The sequence below is a fragment of the Aotus nancymaae genome, unplaced genomic scaffold (genome assembly GCF_030222135.1).
Source record: "Aotus nancymaae isolate 86718 unplaced genomic scaffold, 86718_ANA_hifiasm-v0.15.2.pri h1tg000002l, whole genome shotgun sequence".
NCBI classification, from domain to species: domain Eukaryota; kingdom Metazoa; phylum Chordata; class Mammalia; order Primates; family Aotidae; genus Aotus; species Aotus nancymaae.
The window spans coordinates 32,788,342-32,810,382 of record NW_026988413.1 but is presented as its reverse complement, the minus strand read 5'-3'; the positions used below and the strand labels follow the sequence as shown (position 1 = coordinate 32,810,382).

Here is a 22,041-nt window from a genome sequence, read left to right as displayed (position 1 = left end):
GAAGGCAATTGTCTCCGTAATATCCAATTTATTTAAAAAAGAAAATTATCATTCATATTTGTTGATTTAAACACTCAGTGTACAGAAAGCCTATGACTTACTCAAGTTGTTTTACAAACTTGGGGTGCTATGTTGTGAGAGTTAGCCTATGATTTTGGTTGGTGTCCTTCTTGAATTTAGTACATTAAATAAAGACACTAAGAACTACATAAGAAACAATGTATGACTCTTAAAAAGAAACTGAGTTGGGCCAGGTGTGGTGGCTTAAGCCTGTAATCCCAGCGCTTTGGGAGGCCAAGGTGGGGGGGATTATCTGAGGTCAGGAGCTTGAGACCAACCTGGCCAACATGGCGAAATCCTGCCTTTACTAAAAATACAAACATTAGCCGGGCATGGTGTTGGGCACCTGTAATCCCAGCTACTCGGGAGGCTGAGGCAGCAGAATCGCTTGAACCTGGGAGGTGAAGGTTGCAGGGAGGTGGAGGTTGCAGTGAGCCAAGATAGTGCCACTGCACTCCAACCAGGGTGACAAAAGCAAAATTCCATCTCTAAAAACAAACAAACAAACAAACAAACAAACACCTGAGTTTAATTACATCAGAGAAAAATCTGTTTAAAATAAGTTTCTTTATTTAAAAAATCCATATCATAAAATAATTTTTATATGTAACTGCAACCATATTGCTTTTAGGATGAGATCTTGTTGACTAGAACGCATCAACTATTAGATAGTCCTTATATTCTGGAAAGATTCTTTGGCAGTGTTTTTCCCAATGGACTAGTTAGAGGGGCCTAAAGAGACAAGTTTTATTTAGGATTTAACTGCTGAAAAAACACTCCAGTTTCTTTATGGGAAAACCATGAGAGTTAAAGAACGAATAGGATTTTAGGCTTGTTTATATGCTTAAAAGAAGATGATAGCACCAAAATCCATAATCAACAAAGGGTAATTAACATTTCTACTTGTTTTTTATTTCAGCCTTTGCTAGTTGCAAGGGTAACTGCTCTCTGTTTGAAAAACAAACGTTTGAGACCAGTGCATTTCAAATTACATGTAAAGTATTACTTGCTGTTAGTACAGTTCTTTTTGTTCTGTGTAATATTTGTTAAAATCCAAATCAGGTTAATTTTTAAGTGGGCATGTTCGTGGAGTCACTTTGTGAGTAATGATTAAGAAGATATGACAATCCATTCAGACTTTCTTTTCTATTTCCTCTTACAGCCAGTAAAGGCTTGTCAGTGCAAGAAGGTTTGGGTTAGTGTGTTCAGAATGATAGGAAATTAAAACCAGAATGGCTAACAGGTAGAGTTTGCATAGCTGACGAATGTGTGAAACTTTTTATAGTTTTCATTCACTAGATTTTTTTTCACATTTCAAGTAAAAAAAAAAGTCTCACTTATTCTCCTTTGTTCAGATGAAACTATACATTGGCCTAGATATTAATAAACCTCAAAGATATTTTATAATATTTGGTCTATTCATTGTACACCACAAAACTTAAGGGACATTTGACTTCATTATGTATGATATTTTGCTTATTAATTTTAAGGAGACTGCCGTAATGCTGGAAACCTCAAGCCATGTGTAACTCATGGGTGGTGTGGTTAGGAGTGCTGCCACTCTTTATCCTATTAACTCAGGCAGCCCTCAAACCAGCAATACCACCAGTGATCAAGAACCAGCCTTTCAACATTTTCTGGGCAGCCCCAATGATGTATTGTATGTCCTTCTTCAACGTGGATATAAATCTTCAAGTATTTAACGTTATATCAAATCCTTTAGAGACTCAAAGTGGGTCAAAAATTGCCATATTTTATCCAAATGAATTAGGGTATTACCCTTACTTCTCTCAAGATGGAAAATCCTTTAATGGAGGAATACCGCAGAACGTGAGCCTTTCTGAACACCTTAGGAAAACTGCTGATGACATTGGAGAAGCTATCCCTTGGTGGAGATCAGAAGGACTTGTTGTTATTGACTGGGAAAGTTGGAAACCCCAATGGGATAGAAATCGGGGCAGCAGAATAATGTATAAAAACCATTCTTTAGCATTCACTAGAAATCACCATCCTTATTGGTCAGAAATGAAAGTGGAAACAGTTGCCCAAGAGGAATTTGAAAATGCTGGAAGCAATTTCATGAACACTACTCTCACACTGGCTTTAGAAATGAGACCAAAATGTTTATGGGGCTTTTATCTCTATCCAGACTGCTACAATTATGATTACAGAATAAATCCAGAGATGTACACAGGTAACTGTCCAAATGATGAAATTCTCCGCAATGATTAACTCCTGTGGCTGTGGGAAAAAAGTGCAGCACTTTATCCTTCAATATATTTGGATAAAATACTGAAGTCAGGCGTAAATGCTTTGAAATTTGTTCATTATCAAATTAGAGAAGCCATGAGGATTGCTGAAATGACTAGACATAACTATGTTTTGCCAGTTTTTATTTTTTCCAGACCATTTTATTTGCATAGTACTGAAGCTCTGTCACAGGTAAGGAAAAGCACAGTCACTCACATTTTTTAAAAAAGGGAAATTTGGTAGAATAACTATATAAAGCCTGTACGTAAATGTTTTAGGATGTTTATTTTCCTTTAGCAATACAATGCTATTAAACATGTATATTTCCTCAAATGTCAACTCAATTCTGAAAAATGTCCCTGACAATTAGATGTGCACTTAACACTTTTGGATAATGAGTCTTACCAGGTTAGCATTCACAGGAGTTTCCTACAGATGTTAAGCTTGATTTAAATAATGTAACAGATAGATTAATTTTAGCCAGAGAGAAATTTTAGAACTAACTTCTTAATATGAAAGGGTAGCAGCAATTTGGCAAGTGTTCGAATTTTGACTAGATTGTCACATAGGATATTATTGTAAGAATTCAATCATTGGATGGGTGGCTAGATAAGAAAACCCTCAAATCTCCATCCATACCTGAGAGCCAACAATTTTTTATGCCAGTACCCAACACAGAAGCAAAGATGTTGTATAGACAATATGCAGCTCACTTAGGCCACTTAGGTTTGAGATAAGGCCATTTAAAAGAAGTAGCAATTTTTCCTCAAATATTTCAGAATAAAATCCATGAATCAAAATATTATTAATTAGACTTGACATATTCATCTTTGCAGGATTACTCAGTATTATTCAGAATGGGCTGTTCATTCATTAACTTTAGAAGGAAAAGAACTACAGCATTAAGGCAAAAACTTTGGAAGAATCTCATGGGTACTTAATCCATCTCCCACCCAAATACAAACCCTTTCTTACCCGGCCTCTGCTTTAACACTTTTTGATGGGGTACTTCTTATATTAGAAGGGAAACTGCCATTTGGGGGAAATATTAATTCCTAGAAAGTTTTTGAGTATATTTGATCTACTTTGCTCTTAATGACTTCATACCACTAGTTCTAATTCTACCTTCTGATGCAACATAGAATACATCAAATCCTTCTTTCAAAAGCTAGTTGTCCAGGTATTTTAGGACATCAGTCATGCCTGCCAAACTCTTCTCACTAAGATATTCCTCAAGCGATGCCAGCTTTCTCGAATCATGTCACTTTCTTAAATCCTTTTCAGAAAAAAACTTGGGTTATATTTATTCATTCAGAAATTCTTGAGTGCCTACGTTGTGTCAGGAATAACATGTTATTAGTAATAACGTAGAAAATGAGAATAATTCATGCAGTCAAAGAGTTCACCTCGAGAGAAAACGGGAGAATGAGATGAGCCACATTTTCATAAAAGCCTTGTTTACAGCTTTCCTATGTTTTTTGTGCTATTAGACTTTTAAATCTTTTTTATTTTTAATTTTTGTGGGTACATTAAACTTTTGAAGTAAATTACAGGCTAAGTATCACCTCTGATCTTTACTTTAGAAATTAATAGGCTGCATTCTCTATTCACCAAAATATAGAGAATTACCTGAGCATTATATTGAATTATTTTAATGCTTTCATATTGCCTTCCATTTATCACATATCAAAAAACAGTATGGGTTTTTTTCTTACTTTTTGTCTAAATTACATAACTTTCCAATGTATTTTTTTTTAAACCAGTTCTGGGTTGGTATTTTCTTTTAGGAATGTCTCAATTTAAGTAAGAGACTACATTTAGGTTTAAGGAAGGTGATACTAGTCAGTATAATGGAAGAATGATTTCCTTTCTTGTATTACTTAGACAAATTGCAGAACATAAGTAGTAGTATTGCTGAAACCTTCCTTTAATGCAGGAAAGCTTACAGTGGCGTGACAATTTACTCATTGCAGTCTGTGAGCACTCCACCTTTGCACTGGATCTCTGACTCTCCGTAACTTGTAGGGGAGAAAAGAATGCAGATTGCTCCATCAGTCATCCCCTTTATCTCCCATCTCTCCCTATTTCCTACTTCTTTGCTTTTGGCCTATATTCATTAGCATGACTTCCTCAGTTTCTTATCTTGGTGAACTGTAATCTACTTAGTCATCTAATTTGAAAGTGACTTGGCTGCCTCCCTTCTCCTCTGTCCATTATCCAATAGGTAACTAAAATTCATCCATCTTTATTTCTAAATAACTCTTCAATCTGTCCCCTCTGCTTTACAAGGACTGACATTGCCTTTGTTGAGGCATCACCATTTCTTACTGAACAATTTCTATCACCTCCTAATTAGTGTTCCTGCCTGTACTATCTTGACCTTCCCCTCCAAGGCATTCTTTACATGCCAAAAGAAAAAAAAATCAAAGTTGCAAGTTTGTGTCTTCCAGCACTAAATATTTAACATTTAATTAACTAATTAATTAATTTATTTATTTGAGATGGAGTCTTGCCCTGTCGCCCAGGCTGGAGTTCAGTGGCAGGATCTTGGCTCACTGCAACCTCTGGCTACTGGGTTCAAGCGACTCTCCTGTCTTAGCCTCCCGATTAGCTGGGATTACACGCAGACACCACCATGCCTATTTTTGTATTTTTAGTAGAGATGGAGTTTCACCATGTTGGCCAGACTGGTCTCGAACTCCTCATCTCAAGTAATCTGTCTGCCTTGGCCTCCCAAAGTGCTAAGATTATAGGCATGAGCCACTGTGCCTGGGTAGTTGTCTTAACACTTTAAAATAGCATTTTTTATTTGGATTCTGTTTATACATAGGAATTCATATGCTTTTACTTCCCAAATTCCATGTGCTTTACCACAAGGGAGTACTGGGAGTTCTCTGGATGGACCATGATTCTGCCTGGATCTGGGTCTCTACTCTTATTCTTCTTGTGGATATAAAACTCTGCTCTCTCTAGACTGTCTTGTGAATTCATACTTATTCTCAAAGACCCATCTGAAATTTAACCTATTCAAGGAAGCCTTCCCAGACTTTTCCATGTAGTATTAAACACTTCTAATTTATATATGCCTTGTGAATGCTACTAATATAATAATTATCTTATTATATTATAGTCACTTGTTTATACGTCTGCCTCAACCATTAGACTAAAAAGCACTCCTTCAAGATCAGGAACTGAAAACTATTTCATTTTTTAATTCTCAGTGTTTAGAATATTACCTGGAGCATTATAAATATTTATCAAATAAATATAAGAATTCAAGGCAGTATCACCTTTTCCAATTTTGTTTTTTTTTTATGACAGCTTTATTTAAAAGAAATATTTTTTCTGTGTATTAAAATTTTTATTTTAATTGAGATATACAATTGTAGTATGTATTTGTCATGTACAACATAATGTTTTGAAGTACACATGCATTATTGAATGGTTAAATCTAGCTAATTAACAAATTCATGACCTCACATTGTTATCATTCTTTCGTGGAAAGAACACTTAATATCCACGTTCTTAGCATTTTCCAAGAATACAATATATTTTCTTTACCTATAGACACCAGACTGTACAATAGATCTCTTGAACTTCTTCCTCCTAACTGTAATTATGTATCCTTTAACCAACATCTCCTCAACCTCCTCTCCCTCCTAACCACCCCAGCCTCTGATAATCACCATTCTACTCTCTACTTCCATGAGATCAACTTTCCTTCTTTCTTTCTTTATTTTTGAAACGAAGTCTCGCTCTGTCACCCAGGTTGGAATGCAGTGGTACAATCTTGGCTCACTGCAAACTCCACCTTCTGGGTTCGAGCGATTCTCCTGAATGAGCCTCCCCAGTAGCCGGAACTACAGTCACCCGCCACCATGCCGGCTAATTTTTTTATTTTTAGTAGAGATGGGGTTTCACCATATTGGCCAGGTTGGTCTCGAACTCCGGACCTTGTGATCCACCTGCTTTGGCCTCCCAAAGTGATGGCATTACAGATGTGAGCCACCATGCCTGGCTGAGATCAACTTTTTAAGATTCTATGAGTGAGATCATGCAGTATTTACCTTGTGGTATAGTCTTTTGTTTGAGAAACAAAGATATTATTAATGTGTTCCTTCCCGCATTTGAGGGGTTGAGTCTTATTAGTGACAAAATTTGACTTGGAAACTACTTCTGATTCTTCTCTTTCCTAGGAGGACTTAGTGCATACAATTGGCGAAAGTGCTGCATTGTGGGCAGCAAGAGTAATATTGTGGGGAGGATATGAATAGTCTGCTTCAAAGATAAGCAATGATTTTTCTGTCAGCAACTTGAATGTACTTTAGAGATTGGTTAAAAAAAAATGTTTTTTTTTTTTCACATCAGAGCCAAATGGTTACTGATTATCTGCTTACTTGACCTTAGTGAAATTCAAAATGTACAGGGTCTAACAGTGAGCACCTACCCTATACCAGCCATTGTGGCTAGTAGAAGGATAGAAAGAGTACAGTCATTCTAATCAGATGGCCAAGTGAGAAACTGATGTTTATGTCCTAAGGGTGTAATTTTGAGCATGTTAATTAACATTTCTTAGTCTCAGCTTCTCCATCTAAAAAACCAGACTAAAATAAAACCTCCTCTGCAGGATTTTGGTAGATTAAATGGCATAATACATATATGACAAAGAAAAAAATAACAAATTTTAAAAATGAATAATTATTTCATTTGCACTAAGGAGGGCAGATTCTCCAAAAATGATAAATTATTCTTTTTTTTTTGTTTTTTTGTTTTTTGAGGCAGAGTCTCACTGTCATCCAGGCCGGAGTGCAGTGGCGTGATCTCAGCTCATTACAACCTCCGCCTCTCAGGTACAAGTAATTATTGTGACTCAGCCTCCTGACTTGTTTGACTACAGGCTTGTTTCACCACTACAGGCTTGTTTCACCTCCTGACTACAGGCTTATTTCACCATGCTGGCTTATTTTTTTTTTTGTATTTTTGGTAGAGACAGGGTTTTGTTTTGCTGGCCAGGCTTGTCTCAAACTCCTGGCCTCAAGCTATCCACCTGCCTTGGCTTCCTAAAGTGCTGGGGTTACAGGTGTGAGCCACTGTACCTGGCCCAAAAATGATGGTTTACTTTGCTAATTACCTATTATAGAAATGCATGTGGGAAAAAATCTATTTGTATATAAAGTTTTATTAACAATCTACTCTTTTCTTTTGTTATAAGCACACGTAATACATAATATGAAATCTTCCCTCTTAACAAATTTTGGAATGCTTAATGCATTATTAACTATAGACACTATGTTGTATAGGACGTCTCAAATTTATTTATCTAGTATAACTGAAACTTTACAACTTTTAGATAACAACTTCCCATTTCTCCCACCCTCAGCCCCTGACAACTACTACTGTATTCTCTGCTGCTATGAGTTTGACTATTTTCGATCCCTTGTAAGTAGAATCATGCAGCATTTGTCCTTCTGTGACTGCCTTAGTTCACAAAGAATAATGTCCTCCAGGTTCATCTGGTTGTCACAAATGACAGTATTTCCTTCCTTTTAACAGCTAATATTTCATTGTATGTATATACTGAATCATCTTCATTTATCTGTCAACAGGTATTTGGATTGTTTCCATTTCTTGGCTATCATGTATAATGCTGCAAAATACATGGGAATGCAGACCTCTCTTTGAGATTGTGATTTCACTTATTTTATATACCCAGGAGTGTATATGCCTGTATGCTGAATCATATAGCAGTTATATTTAGAATTTTTTGAGGAACTTCCATACTGTTTTCCATAGCTGTTGTACCTTTTAACATTCCCATCGGCAGGGTACGGGGTTCTCATTTCTCTACAACTTCAACACTGGTTATCTTATTTTTTAAATAATAGCCATCCTAACAGGTGTGAGGTGATAGCTCATTGTTTTGATTTACATTTTCCCAATAATTAGTGATTTTGAGCTTCTTTTCATATATCTGTTACCTCTTCATATGTTTTTTTTTTGGAGAAATGTTTGTTCAAGTCCTTTGCTTAATTTTTGATTGTGTTATTTGGATTTTTGCTGAGTTGTAGAAGTTCCTTATATATTTTGGATATTGACCTCTTATCAGATATATGGTTTGAAAATATTTCTACTATTCCATAGATTGTCTCTTCACACTGATGTTTCTTTTGCTGTGCAAAAGCTTTTTAGTTTGATGCGTCCCATTTGTCCATTTTTGTTTTTGTTGTCTGTTCTTTTGGTGTCATGTCCAATAAATAATTGCCAAGACTAGTGTCAAGAAGCTTTCCCCCTGTGTTTTCTTCTAGGAGTTTTACAGTTTTAGGTCTAATGTCAGTAAGTCTTTAGTCCATTTTGAATTGACTTTTGTGTGTGGTATAAGATACGGGTCCAATTTCACTTTTGGGCTTATGGATATCCAGTTTTCTCAACCCCATTTGTTGAAGAGACTATCCTTTCTCTACTGTGTTCTTGGCACACTTGTCAAAGATCAGTTGATCGTATATGTGTTGGTTTACTTCTGGACTCTATTCTGTTCCTGTGACTTGTATGTCTTTTACACCAGTAGTATAATGTTGTAATTATTGTAGAATTGTAATGTATTTTTAAATGAGGAAATGTGAAGTCTCCAGCTTTGTTCTTCGTTCTCAAGATAACTTTGGCTATACTGCACCTTTTGTGGTTCTATATAAAGTTTAGTTTTTTGTTTTCTATTTCTGCAAAAAATGCCATTGGGATTTTGATGAGGATAGCATCGAATTTGCAGATCATTTTGGGTAGTATTGACATTTTAACAATATTAAGTTTTTTTATCCATAAACATAGGTTGTCTTTTATTTATGTCTCCTTTAATTTCTTTTATCAATATTATGTAGATTTTGAGTACAAGTCTTTCACTTTTTTGGTTAAGTTTATTCCTATTTTATTATTTTTAATGGTATTGTAATATAATTGTTTTCTGTTTTCTTTTCAGATGATTCACTAATTAAGATATAGAAATTCAACTAATTTTTATGTTTATTTTGTAACTTGCACTCTTATAGTTTCTTTCTTTATTACTTATGACATTTTCGTGGAGTCTTTAGAATTTTCTACCCTATAGAATTATATCACCTGCAACAAGGATAATTTTAAATTTAGTTTCATTTTTATTTCGTGCCTAATTGCTCTAGCTAGGACTTCTAGTACTATGTTGAGTAGAAGTGGTCAGAGTTGGCTGGATGAGATAGCTCATGCCTATAATCCCAGTACTTTGGGAAACTGAGGCAGGAGGATTGCTTGAGGCTGGGAGTACAAACCCAGCCTGGGCAACATAGTGAGACCCAGTCCCTACAAAAAGCGAAAAAGAAAGCCAGATGTGCTGGTGTCTACCTGTGGTCCTAGCTTCTCAGGAGGCTAAGGCAGGAGAATGATTTGAACCCAGGAATTCAAAGCTGTAGTGAGCTATAGTTATGCTACTGCACTTCAGCCTGGGTGACAGAGTGAGACTCCATCTCTTAAAGAAAATTAATTAAATTAAAATGAATGAAAGAGAAATGATTAGAGGGAGTATCCTTGAGTTTTTTCTGATTTTAGAGAAAAAGCTTTCAACTTTTCATCATTGACTATGAAATTAGCTATGGTCTTGTCATATGTGGCCTTCATATGTTGTGGTACATTCTTTCTACATCTACTGTTTCAAGAGTTTTTACTATGAAGCGGTGTTAAATTTTTTTAACTGCTTTTTCTGCAGCTAGTAAGATGATCATATGATTTTTATTTTTCATTTTGTTTATGTGATATATCACATTTATTTATATATATGTGTGTTGAATCATCCTTGCATCCCAGGGACAAATCCTGTTGGATCAGGGTGTATGATACTTTTAATGTGCTGCTGAATTAGGTTTGCTAGTATTTTATGGAGGATTTTTGCATCCAATTTCATCAGGGATATTGGCCTGTAATTTTCATTTCTTATAGAATCTTTGCTTTGCTTTGGCATCAGGGTAATGCTGGCATCATAAAGTGAGTTTGAAAATGTTTTGTTTTCTTCCATTTTTTTGAAGAGTTGGAAAAAGATTAGCATTAATTTTTTTTAATGTTTGTCAGAATTTACTGGTTAAGCTTTCGGGTCCGGGGCTCTTCTTGTTGCAAGGTTTTTGATTAATGGTTCAGTGTCCATATTCATTATTGGTCTATTCAGATACTCTATTTTTTCATTTTTAGTTCTGGACTTGTATATATATATCTAAGAATATGTAAATTTCTTCTACGTTACCCCAAGTTACCTAGATAGTATACACAAAATGACTCTATTACTTTTCACAAAATAACGGTACTACTTTTCTACAACTGCCTTTGAGCATGTTCACCCCATCCCACTGCCTAAGTGAAAATTCTGAGACCGCAGCTCTTCTTCACTTCCAGGTGTTAACAAATACTCTCATGTTCAGGAATTAAAATGTTCAGTCATACAAAATACAAAAACCGCAATCTCTTTTCATTCAGTGTGACACAAATTAGGATGTCAGTGTTGTTAAGAGCAACAGTCCTGTGATGAGACTGCCTGAGTTTCAATGCTCACTTTTTGTCACCTACTAGCTGTGTGACATTGATCAAGTAATTGACTTTTCAATTTCTTTATCTGTAAAATGAAGGAAATAATAGTATCTCTTATAGGACTTTTATGAGAATTACACTATTAATATAAGTAAAGCATTTAAAACTGTACATGGCAGATGGCCATTGCCACATGGTGTTGATTATTACTTCAGCCCGGATCTGAGGTGTGGGGAAGAGGGGTATGGTAAGTTCTTTTGTTCAGCTAATTCGAAGATGGGTTTAGAAGGTGGGGATGAGGGTGAGAAAGGGTGGCAATATAATTTTTATTTATTTAATAACATTTGTAATTACCTTTCCTATTGAAAGCCTTTTGATATGGCTGCCATTTAGTGACTGACTTTTTCTTACATGAAAGACTGCTGCAATTTGGTTACAGGAAGCCCCCCCTCCCGACAACTCTCACCATCACCCCCTTCACCCCTGTGTAAAACATCATTCTCTGATTTGAACAATGCAGGCTTTAGCTACCACCTTGAAGCTTCCCCTTTACTTCTTCCCTTGAAGTACCACCTACACTCCCTTTCCCCTTGGTCTTTCAGGAAGGTGCATGCCTGGCTACCTCTGTAAAATCCACTTGGATCATGAAAATGCTCCTATACCCTTGCTCTGTTAAATTACATGAAGGCAGGCCACTCCCACTGCTGTCATCTCTCCTCAATGTCTTTATTCCAAGAACCTGTAGCAGAGCTTTGCACATAACAATATGTGCTGAATAAATATTTGCAGAGTGAGTAAATGAACATGTCAGCCTCCATGCTCCCCGTTGTTCCATGGATTTTAGTACAGTGCACTCTACTCCTTCAAATTCCTTTAATAGAATATTCCTTCTGCCCTGAGAATTTCTAGCCATTTCTTTACATACGCCGGAGATGGGCAAATATCTCTAACTCCTTAGTTGTCAACCACCTGTCTTCAGCTTTGGGTTTCAGGTGAAATCTCTTTCTTTCTCTCTCTCTATATATATATGATAAATATAGATATAAAAATATATGATATATATTATGTATTTAGATTTTTATAAATTATATGTAAAGTTCCTGTCTTTTTTTTGCCACATTACATATAAATAGTTTAACAGGTTTCCCCTAATTGAAGCATGTATTTGGGATGGTCTGATTAAATCCAACCTGTCAACAGATAAAATTCTCTTTTAGGTTCCTGACGTAAATCTTTAAAGACAGATCATCTTTCCTAAGGGCAACTGAAATAGCCATGTAATTACATCCAAAAGACTGACAAATCCAACTCTAGAAGCAATAATTAAGATTGATATTATCAAAACTTTCATAGTAAAATAGAAGAGGAGGTTTTCACATGTAACTAAACTTCCTAATGACCCCCTTGTAATATTTCTATTATTGAGTTTCCCCAAAGTGTCATACTAATGGCAGTTGCTGCATATCTTTTGTTTCAATATTTTCCTATCTTTCTCTCCTACATACATAGGGATTCTCCCTACAGATCTGCTACATGCCCCTTGCTTTTTAATTAAATTTTTCATTTTGAGATAAATATAGATTCATATACAGTTGTAAGAAATGATACAAAAGATCCTCTGTACTCTTTACCCAGTTTTCCCCAAATGTAACATCTTGGAAAACTACAGTACAAGATCACAATCATGATACTAACCTTGGCACATCACATACAGAACAGTTTTCTCACCCCAAGGATCCCTCATGCTGCCCTTTTATAACACTCACTTTCCTCCCACCCCAACCCCCTTTCAATACCTGTAACCATCAATCTACTCTCCATTTTATAATTTTATCACTTCAAGAATGCTGTATAAATGAATCATATAGTATGTCACTTTGGAGGTTTTTTGTTGTTGTTTTACTCGTCATAATTTAGTGGAGCTATTCCCTTTCTAAACAGTAAAATTTCTTATGTCAAAATTTGCATGTATACACATTATCTTTATTATTCAGTGATGTCTGGGAAAACTCAAAATACATAAATGTCTTCTGCTTCATGGAGCTGACCATGTGAAAATAAACTTTATTGTAAACCAACATCTGCTATATTGAATATTCCTCTTTGGATTTTCACCTTAATGCTCATATCAGAAACCACTGTTGATTCCCTCTATTCACAGTTTCTTATATGTAAAGTTGCAGGCTGTGGGTTTCTGCTTTTATGGAGAATAAATGTTTACTTCTTTTAGGTATCTTCTAGGATTCCACAAAGTAACATTTGTTTTTCTTTGTACCACCATATAAACTATTTTTAAAGTAAAACAATCACAACTTTGTCCTCCAAATATGATTTTTAGATGATGGCATGGTAGTGAGATGGAGAGACAATGGGTTATAAAGAATCTGACTTTGCCCAAAGAGAGATCTTGCCTTTGTCCGTAGCTTCTTGGTGGTAATCTTGGGGTATCTTTGTTTCGGGTGGATATAGTCACACCTAATAGTTTCTAATAGTTTTATGATGAGGGCTGACTATGACAGAAGAACCAATCATGTCACAAAGGGTAAAACAATGGGGTGGATGCTTTGGGCCATGCATTATCAATAAGTTGGAAACTGAGTTCAACTACTTAATCAATCAATCAATCATGACTCTGTAATAAAGGCACAATAAAAACTCTGGACACTGAAGCTCAGGCAAACTTCCCTGATTGCAATACTCTGTATTGTTACACATCAGTGTTGGAAGGGTACTGACTCCATGGCAGGGAACAGAGAGACCTATGCATTTGGAATTATCCCAGACTTTCATCTATGCATTTCTTCCTTTGGCTTATTTTTATCTGTATCCTTTTACTGTAATAAAACATAACTCTGAGTATAATAGCTTTCAGTGAGTTCTTCTAGGGAATCATTGAAATTGAAGCTGATTTAGGGAATCCTGTGCACTTACATTGCAGCCAATGTCAGAAGTGAGGGTGATCTTGCACAGGACTGTGTCCTGAGACTTTGTATTTTGGCTAACTCTTGGTTTATAGACATAAACCTCATTGTATTTATATAGATCTGAAATAACAAATATGGGGGTTGTGCACAAAAAATGTGGCATGAGATGTGTTTTGTATTGCCCACATCCCATTGTAGAAAAAAAAGCGACATCACAAAACGAAGTGCTTTAAAACATCTCTTGAAAACTCAAGATGTGTACCTGATAGCCCAGATTTCACTGTTTATGAAAGGTAGATGTCTCCATTACATTGAGTTTCATGCCAGTTCCTTATCCGTCCATGTAGCCATTTGAGGTTTGGGGCTAAACTTAGATTTGTCATCTACATTCATTAGTAAAACTGGCCTGTGATTTTGTTCTGTTTTTATATCAAGGTTATATTGCTTTAAAGAGAAATTAGACAACTTTTCATTTTCTTTTTTTATGCTCTGGAACAATTTTATGACATGAAAATTATCTAATCCTTAAAAGTTGCAAATAACTAAAACACAAAAATACTTCGATTTAGAAAACTTTTTGGTGGTAATAAGTCTTTTCTCTAATTTGATGATCCCTTTTAATTATGTTTTCTATCTCTTGAATCAAGTTTTGTAATTTAGCATCAAACTTTCAATTTAGTAGCATAAACGTATACATACCATATTAACTCACAATTTAAAAATTTACCTCTGAAGCTTTAACTCTATTTTTTTCTCATTCATGTTTATTTTTCTTCCTTTTTTGATTAGGTAGGCTTGTCAGATATAAATGTTTGATGGTTTTCTTTCTTTGAAAACCTACTCTTTATCAATTCAATTTTCTAATTCATAAATTTATACTTTTAACTTTATTATTACCTTTCATGAGATTCTTTCTAAAAATTATTTTTTAACTTCTTGAATTGAATGTTTAATTTATTATTTTATTCCTCTGTGTTAAATAATCAAAGCTATATTGCAATAAAAAGGGTTATTTTTACATTTAGTATTAGTATGCTTTAAAATGTTGTGACATTTTTTCATGTCCAAAGACAGAGTAGAAGACAAACTTCCACAAAAGGTGCATATTTCTTTAGATAAAGATTTAAAATTAGGAGCTAATTTTAGAAATTTAGCTAGCTACAAGCTCCAGATGCACTAACGTTCAAGAAAGTTTGCCATAATGGGTAAAATGTCACTTGCTGGGTGCTACGAAATTGGTGACCAGCTTCTGATAATGAGATAGAGATAGGAAATGCACTGATTCAATGAAGCAGGTAGCAGCTAAGGTGGAGCTTGTAGGAGTGGAAAAGTGACTGAGAGGATGCAGAGAGTTGGGGGAGCAGGAAGCATAGACCAAAGTGTAAGTGGAAAGCATGCCACTCAATACCGCATCAGCTACCACTGTGCACTGCTGTATAGCTGAATGGGAGTCTGGGTGAAAGCCAATGCCAAAATGCCTTGTTTCGGGTATGATAATTGGATTGCCCTGTCAAAAAAAGCATTTATAACTATGCATTTAACACTGAAAAGTACTTTGGATGTATTAACACATTTTAACATGTTGCATTCCAGTTGTTCGTATTTTTCTAATTAATGTGAAATTGTAACTTAAAAAAAAATTTCTGTTTGGACCAAATTACTACTTGGGAGGGTATTTTTCATCTGTAAAAAACTAGAATTTTATTTAATTATGGAGAGAAACATGTGTATACTTACTGTATTTAGAACAGATTGTGGGAGACTGGTTGGGAAGTAATCATCCAGGTGAGAGCTAATAGTGACCTGAACCAGAATGGTAGCAAGAGTTAAATTCTGGATGTATTTTGAAAGTAGATGGAAAAGGAATTGCTGATGAATTAAATGTAAGAGGAAAAAGGAGTGAAGAATGACTCCAAGCTTTTGCTCCTGAGGCTACTGGAAAGAGAGAATTGGCTTGTGCTGAGATGGGGAAGTCTGGGAAGAAGGTCAGTTGATTAATTTGGAGTATGTTAAGTTTGAAATGCTTGTAAGACATCCAGGTATAGATGTCAAGTAAATAGGGGGGTATAAAATCAATTCAGGGATAAGGTCTGGCAGATATATATTTGGGGTTGTATTTAAAGTAATGAGATGGGATGAGTTTATCCAGTGAAAGAGTATAGCTATAGAAGAGAAGAGGTCTAAGAATTAAGCCGAGGGCACTCCAATGTTAGGTAGGAAGGGTGAACAGGAGCCAGTAAAGAAGACTGAGAAGGAACATCTAGTAAGGTTGAGGAGAAAACAGGGATGTGCTATTCTGGAAGCTAAGTGAAGAAGGTATTTCAAGGAGGAAGGCTGTGACAGAACAGGTAATGCCCAAGTTGAAGTTGATTATATTTGCCAGTGTTCAATGCTGTCTTTGTCTGACTCCTCCCAACCTTTGTCTTTCTTGGTTGCTCTTTCTTCCTTCCTCTTTTTCCTTCCCAGCCCCACTTTGCCCCTTCCTTCTTTCCTTTGCTTCAATTGTTTACCTGTTTTATTTTATCGTGTCTTTCGTAGAAACCTCCTCAGATGCCTCAGACACGGAATCTTGTCTTGGCTAAAAACAGCATGTGTTTCTAAATATAGAATGAAGCTGCCCCAGATTGAATGTTCCGGTAACAGATAATGTTGCTTACATGATCTTCAGAATTTGCTATTGCCAAAGTGCTGGCCTTGTTAAACTACCTGTCAATTAAGAGCTTTATTTTGCCTTGTGACTTTCAATTTGAATCTCCCAAATCTTTACCAGATGGATTCACAGTTCTGCGGCCTCCTCTCACTGAGAAAATATTCCACTGTTCTAAACTTAATTGGTTTTTAATTATCCATTAGTTTTAATATTGATAAAATAACTAAATGCTAATAGAAAGCTCAATTTATGTTACTTATTAATCTACTAGAATTTTTCCATGGTCCTACCTGTATGGATCAAGGCAAGCATTTATCAAGATTCCAGCCAGGCTCTTCTGGGTTAGCTGATAACATCATTTCAATTAGGCTTGCCCATCCTAGCTGCATAGTGTGATCATTAATCTGTAGAAATGTGTCCTAGAGTTAAAACCAATGCTATGTACACATCAGTGAAATACCCAATGGTAGACTTGTGGGAAGACATTCTTACCTACTATCATTGGACCCTATATACAATGTACAAGTAACACTAGCATTTGATTGTAAATAATAACCTTTTATATTCTACCTCCTAAAAACTGACTGATGGATAAGTAAAGTATGTTTTATTTATAAAATACTGAATAGCAATTAAAATGAAAAAATGCTACATGTATCATCATAAAAAATGGAAAATGTTAAGTTCTAAAAACAAGTTGCAAAAATATCCTACATGATATATATTTATGTGCATGTTTAAAAAGCATAAAACAATACTACTTATAGTTCATTCTCTCTCTCTCTCTGTCTCTCTCACACACACACACACACACACACACACACACACACACCCCTCTAGTAAAGGTATAAATACATGGATGAGAAGACTACTTACTAACTTTTGGAGATTGTTATCTCTTCAGAGGTAGGAAGAATAATAGGATGACTTGGTAGTTTTTGAAAAATCTGGCTAATGTTAAAATATATTGAGTAGCAGCATTGAAAATGTTTCACAATTAAATTTAAATATTAGCAAATCATCCCCATATTAATGACATATTTTAAAAGTATTACTACAAATATATCTTTACATTAGGGAACAGTCTCTACTGGGACACTGTGGGGTCATCTTCCCTTAGAAATGGTATGAATTTGGTTGGGTCATAGTTTTCCCAATTAAAGGCACGGCTCACTACTCATGTGACCCTATAGAGGCTTAGTCCTTCATTTAAATAACTAATCCACAGAAATGCTGTTTTTCCTCAGCCTTACCAAATACAAAACTTCAGGCGTTAATACTACCTGGATAATGGAATCACAGTTTGAGAGTGCTTTAAGTGGATTTCTGTTTTTCCTACAGGAGAACTGCTTATCTGTGCAACAGTCTATCCAAGGGCCTTTGGACCATTATGCTGTGAATGTGACATCTGCAGCCAAGTTCTGTAGTCAGAGTCTATGTAACAGTCATGGAAGATGTATTCGAAAAACACCTGAGTCCTCCTTCTATCTGCATATGCCTGAAAGCAGTGGTAAGAAATATGTTCTAAATAAGAGTTTCAGATTCATCATTTCTAAAAACAATAAAGAGAAGACAATAACAGACACGAAGAATAGATTTGCGTGTCCCTGCTATTACGGCTGGCATGGACCATCTTGTCAGGATCACTCTTCAGATCTCCTAAGAGAGATGAATAAGGCTCCTACTATTAACTTCAATTTATTAGTTTTTCTCAGTATGGCTTTTTCTATGAGTCTGCTAAAAGTTTTTTTAGCCCTTACTACAATGCCAATTTTTCCCTGAACTACTGAACAGTAACAAATGTTGATTTTTTTTTTCAACCTCAAGCCTCTCCCAAAATATGTATTGGCTTTAAAATAAAAAAAAATAAAATAAAAAAGATAGTCATTGATGTCATTGATTGATATAGCAATTATTTATTGGGTGTTTACCTTATGCAAGGCAGTGGAGAAAAGAAAGTGAATATACCTGATCTCAGGGAGCTTAAATTCTTGTGGGAAAATAAACAATGATAAGTAAGCAATAAACAAGCCTGGGCAACATAGCAAGACCCCATCTCTACAAAAAATGTAAAAAAAATACCTGAGTGTGGTGGTGCGGACTGTAGTTCCAGCTACTTGGCAGGCTGAAGTGGAAGGATCATTGAGCTCAGAGATCAAAGCTGCAGAAGCTATGATTGTGTGACTGCACTCTAGCCTGAGTGACAAAGTGAGACCCTGTCTTAAAAAAATAGTTTTAAAAATCCAATAAACCAAGAAGCACACACATATTTGGTGGTCGTAAGTGCTCTGGAGAATAATAAGGAGGGGATAAAAAGGATTAGGGAGTGTGAGAGAACACTGGAAATATTACACAAGGGAGTCAAAGCCTCTCTGATGAGATGTCCTGAAGGCAGGAGCAGGTCACAAATATAACCAAGGAAATGCATTCTTGGAATAGGGAATAGCAAATGCAAAAGCAAATTTGCTCCAGTAACTGGGGATCCCTAAATATTATAAGTGAGCCCAGGATGCCAAGTTATCTGGGTGAAAGTGAATCTATACTGAATACTGTGGGGTTCAACTTTACCCAGTATCACCAGGGTCGTTGGAAATTCATTTAGCAATCATCAATATCAGAAGATAAATTGTATTAGGCTCCTATAAAATATAATTTATATGAGACATTCTTTTATGTGATATTTGTTGGTCTGTATCTAGGTACTGTATCTAAGTAGTGTGTCAGCTTTCAATGCATGCAATTCATGTGGTCACTTAATCTGTTCTAGTTGAAATTCAGCTAAGTTTCTATCGTAAAGACTCAAAAGATATTATAATGTCCCCAATGCTATTTCTCTCCTTAGTTTAGAGAAGATACTTCCCAGTCTGATGCTTTCCAAATATTGGACATCCACATATATTGCATGCTGGCATACATAGAGAGCTTTGATAGATCACACTCAAACTCCTATTTTGATTCATTTGCTTGTGCATTCATTCATTTTTGGGGAGAAGTAAAAGTTAAAAGGGGCAGTGATACATAGTAAACTAAATTGTGGCTATTTGATAAGTTTTTCTATTTTATTGGTGTCCAACTGCAGCAAGGCTGTACTTTGAGTTAGTAGATTCCTGTGTCCAAGCATGACATGTTTTTACAATGAGTAAAGTTGGTATTAAGACTCAATAAGTGAAAATAAATGGCTCCTTTTATCCTTACAGTGGTGATAAGTTCTTCAACAATTGTTATGTCATGGTTTTGCTATTCAATGAACTCCAATAAAGGAAGCAATGTTAATAATATTATTACCATCTTGAAGATGGAGAAAATAAGAAGAGAATAAGAGGCATAGCCAATTTCCTCCCACAATCAATGAATACCTCAAAGATAGATAGGATACATATCAGGCCACTGTTTAACCTTACAGTGCCTTCAAAATAATCAGGACATAATAAGATTCAAGGTAGATGAAAGAAAAAGAGAAAATATACATAAATACATAGAAAAAATTAGGAAACACTGTAATTCTATTAACCACAGATAATCATTTAACTTTTTCTAAATAAGAAGATTATTGAATTTTATTTCACTTAATTTTAATAGCAAGTAAAATAAACTAAAACCAAAGAAACTGCCACACTTGTAGTAATGGAATCTTCAAAGTTTTAATTTGTGGAAAAAAAAACAAAAAACAAAAAACTCTTTTCAAGTTAAAAACACATCATGAAAAGCATTCAGGTTTTTTTGTAATTTATTTTAACTTGTATAATTTTGGACTTCCAGACTATAATACTTTGTCAACTGTCTCATAAAAATGAGTATCATCAATTATGTCTTATGCTAAGACAAACTTTTTTCTAAAATAAGAAATCAAAATTTAAACTCTTCCTATGCCTATAATAATTTTACAAGAGAAATTAGTAAAAGGTACACCTGTAAGCAAACTATCTTATAAATATCACAAATGACTTTAGCAAATAAAAATCTACCTTCTGATAGGTAGTACCTGTTAGAAACCCAAAGAGGGCTTATTTCTGTCCTGAATTACCTGAAAAATGACAATTTTGTCTATTCTTTAGGGCAGTATTGTTTCCTACCTCCCATTATTGTTTTAAAAAAAAAACAACACAACACTCTTCACGAAGACATAAACCTTTTCATGGGACACTTATTTTTCCCAGTCTTATAGGACCATGTCATTTTTTGAATCAGAAGGGACGTATGTCTTCATTTCAGAAGCAGTATGTTATAATCAGTTTCTCTGGTCTTTAGTAGGTTTATGTCATGGCTATTTTTATATTGGAGACATTCTTTACAAAGTCTTCTGACTTTACCTTCTAATTTAGATTCTCATTTTTGGCTCAATATAATTTGCTGTTGATTTTTTTCAAATAGTTTGATCATTTTCACTGTTTAGCTATAAAATTACTGTTAGATCTTGGCTTCTCTACATAGGTACCCCGTGTTGCTTTCCTCTCACATTTCTGTCTTCATCTTTTCTGTCTTGTCTTACAGATTTGCTCACCTCTTTTTCTAGAATACTAGTCTGTTCTGTACCTACAATGATTTGGCTATGGTTTATCAGTCCCCACAAAAACTCATGTTGAAATTTGATCCTGAATGTGGTGGTGTTGGGAGGTGAGACCTAATGGGAGGTGTTTGGATTGTAGAGGTGGATCCCTTATAAAGGGCTTAGCGGAATTCTTGTGGTACTGAGTTCTTGCTCTGGCAAGACTGGATTAGTTCTCATGGGAATGAATGAGTTCTCTTGACTGTGGATTGTTATAAAGCCAGGATGCCCCTTGCATTTTGCCTCCTCATACATGTCTGCTTCCCCTTTGACCTTCTCTGCCATGCTATGATGCTGCATGAAAGCCCTCACAGAAGCCAGGGCCAGGATTTTGAACTTCCCAGGCTGCAGAGCCATGAGCTAAATAAACCTCTTTTCTTTACAAATTACCCAGCCTATAGCAATGCTAAATGAACTGAGACACCACTATATTTTGACACTTACTTTAATTTCAAAGAACTCTTTTTTTGTGTGCCTGTAGTATGATTGCTCCTTTGTCATAGTACTCTTATTTCGGTTTGGTTCAACAGCTTCTTAGATCTCTCTAAGGTTATCAACTAGATTTTTGAAAAATTTTTCTATTGTCATACCTTTTATTCATTCCACTTCCTTTGAGAATAGAAATGTTCCCTTTGTTAATTTTCTTTATACTTTTGGTCTGTAGCAAACGTTTTGTGGTCTTTGGTCATCCATTTATATTTATAAAGGACCAGAGTAATTGAAAAACCTGTCATGGGGATTTCTGCAACCCCCATGCATTTGTTGGGCATATTTACTCAACAGGATGATTTTATTGAATGGGAGGATGGCCTGTAGAGTCTGAAACTGGTTGGGACGTATTGATAAGTAAGAATGCATCTGTAATAGATGATTAGAAAACAGGCAGGTTAGTAGAAACCCCCATAATTATTAAAGTAAGGAGGAAATTATCATGAAAAAGGAGTGTGATTCTCTCCTGGGCTGAGCAGCCTTTCCTTTTTCTATACCTTCTGTGCCCACTGGAAAGATTCAGATATATTCATTTTAGGTCTGCTTTTATATTTGGTTCAACATACAAACTCCGAACCTGTATA

At 35.4% G+C, this 22,041-nt stretch overlaps 2 protein-coding genes across 2 annotated transcripts in view; both read left to right on the top strand.

Annotated features, from left to right (window-relative positions):
• Positions 1–1,581: 1,581 nt before the first annotated feature.
• Positions 1,582–6,584, top strand: LOC105731980 (hyaluronidase-4-like). Its single transcript, XM_012473944.2, is given in 2 exon segments — positions 1,582–2,502; positions 6,507–6,584. Coding segments are annotated over 2 exon segments (999 nt in total).
• HYAL4 (hyaluronidase 4) overlaps positions 4,798–22,041 on the top strand; it is a 50,771-nt gene continuing 33,527 nt past the window's right edge. The window contains exon 1 of the mRNA XM_021673929.2: positions 4,798–4,835. The gene's annotated coding sequence lies outside the window, so the exon portion shown is untranslated. The remainder of the gene's footprint in view (positions 4,836–22,041) is intronic.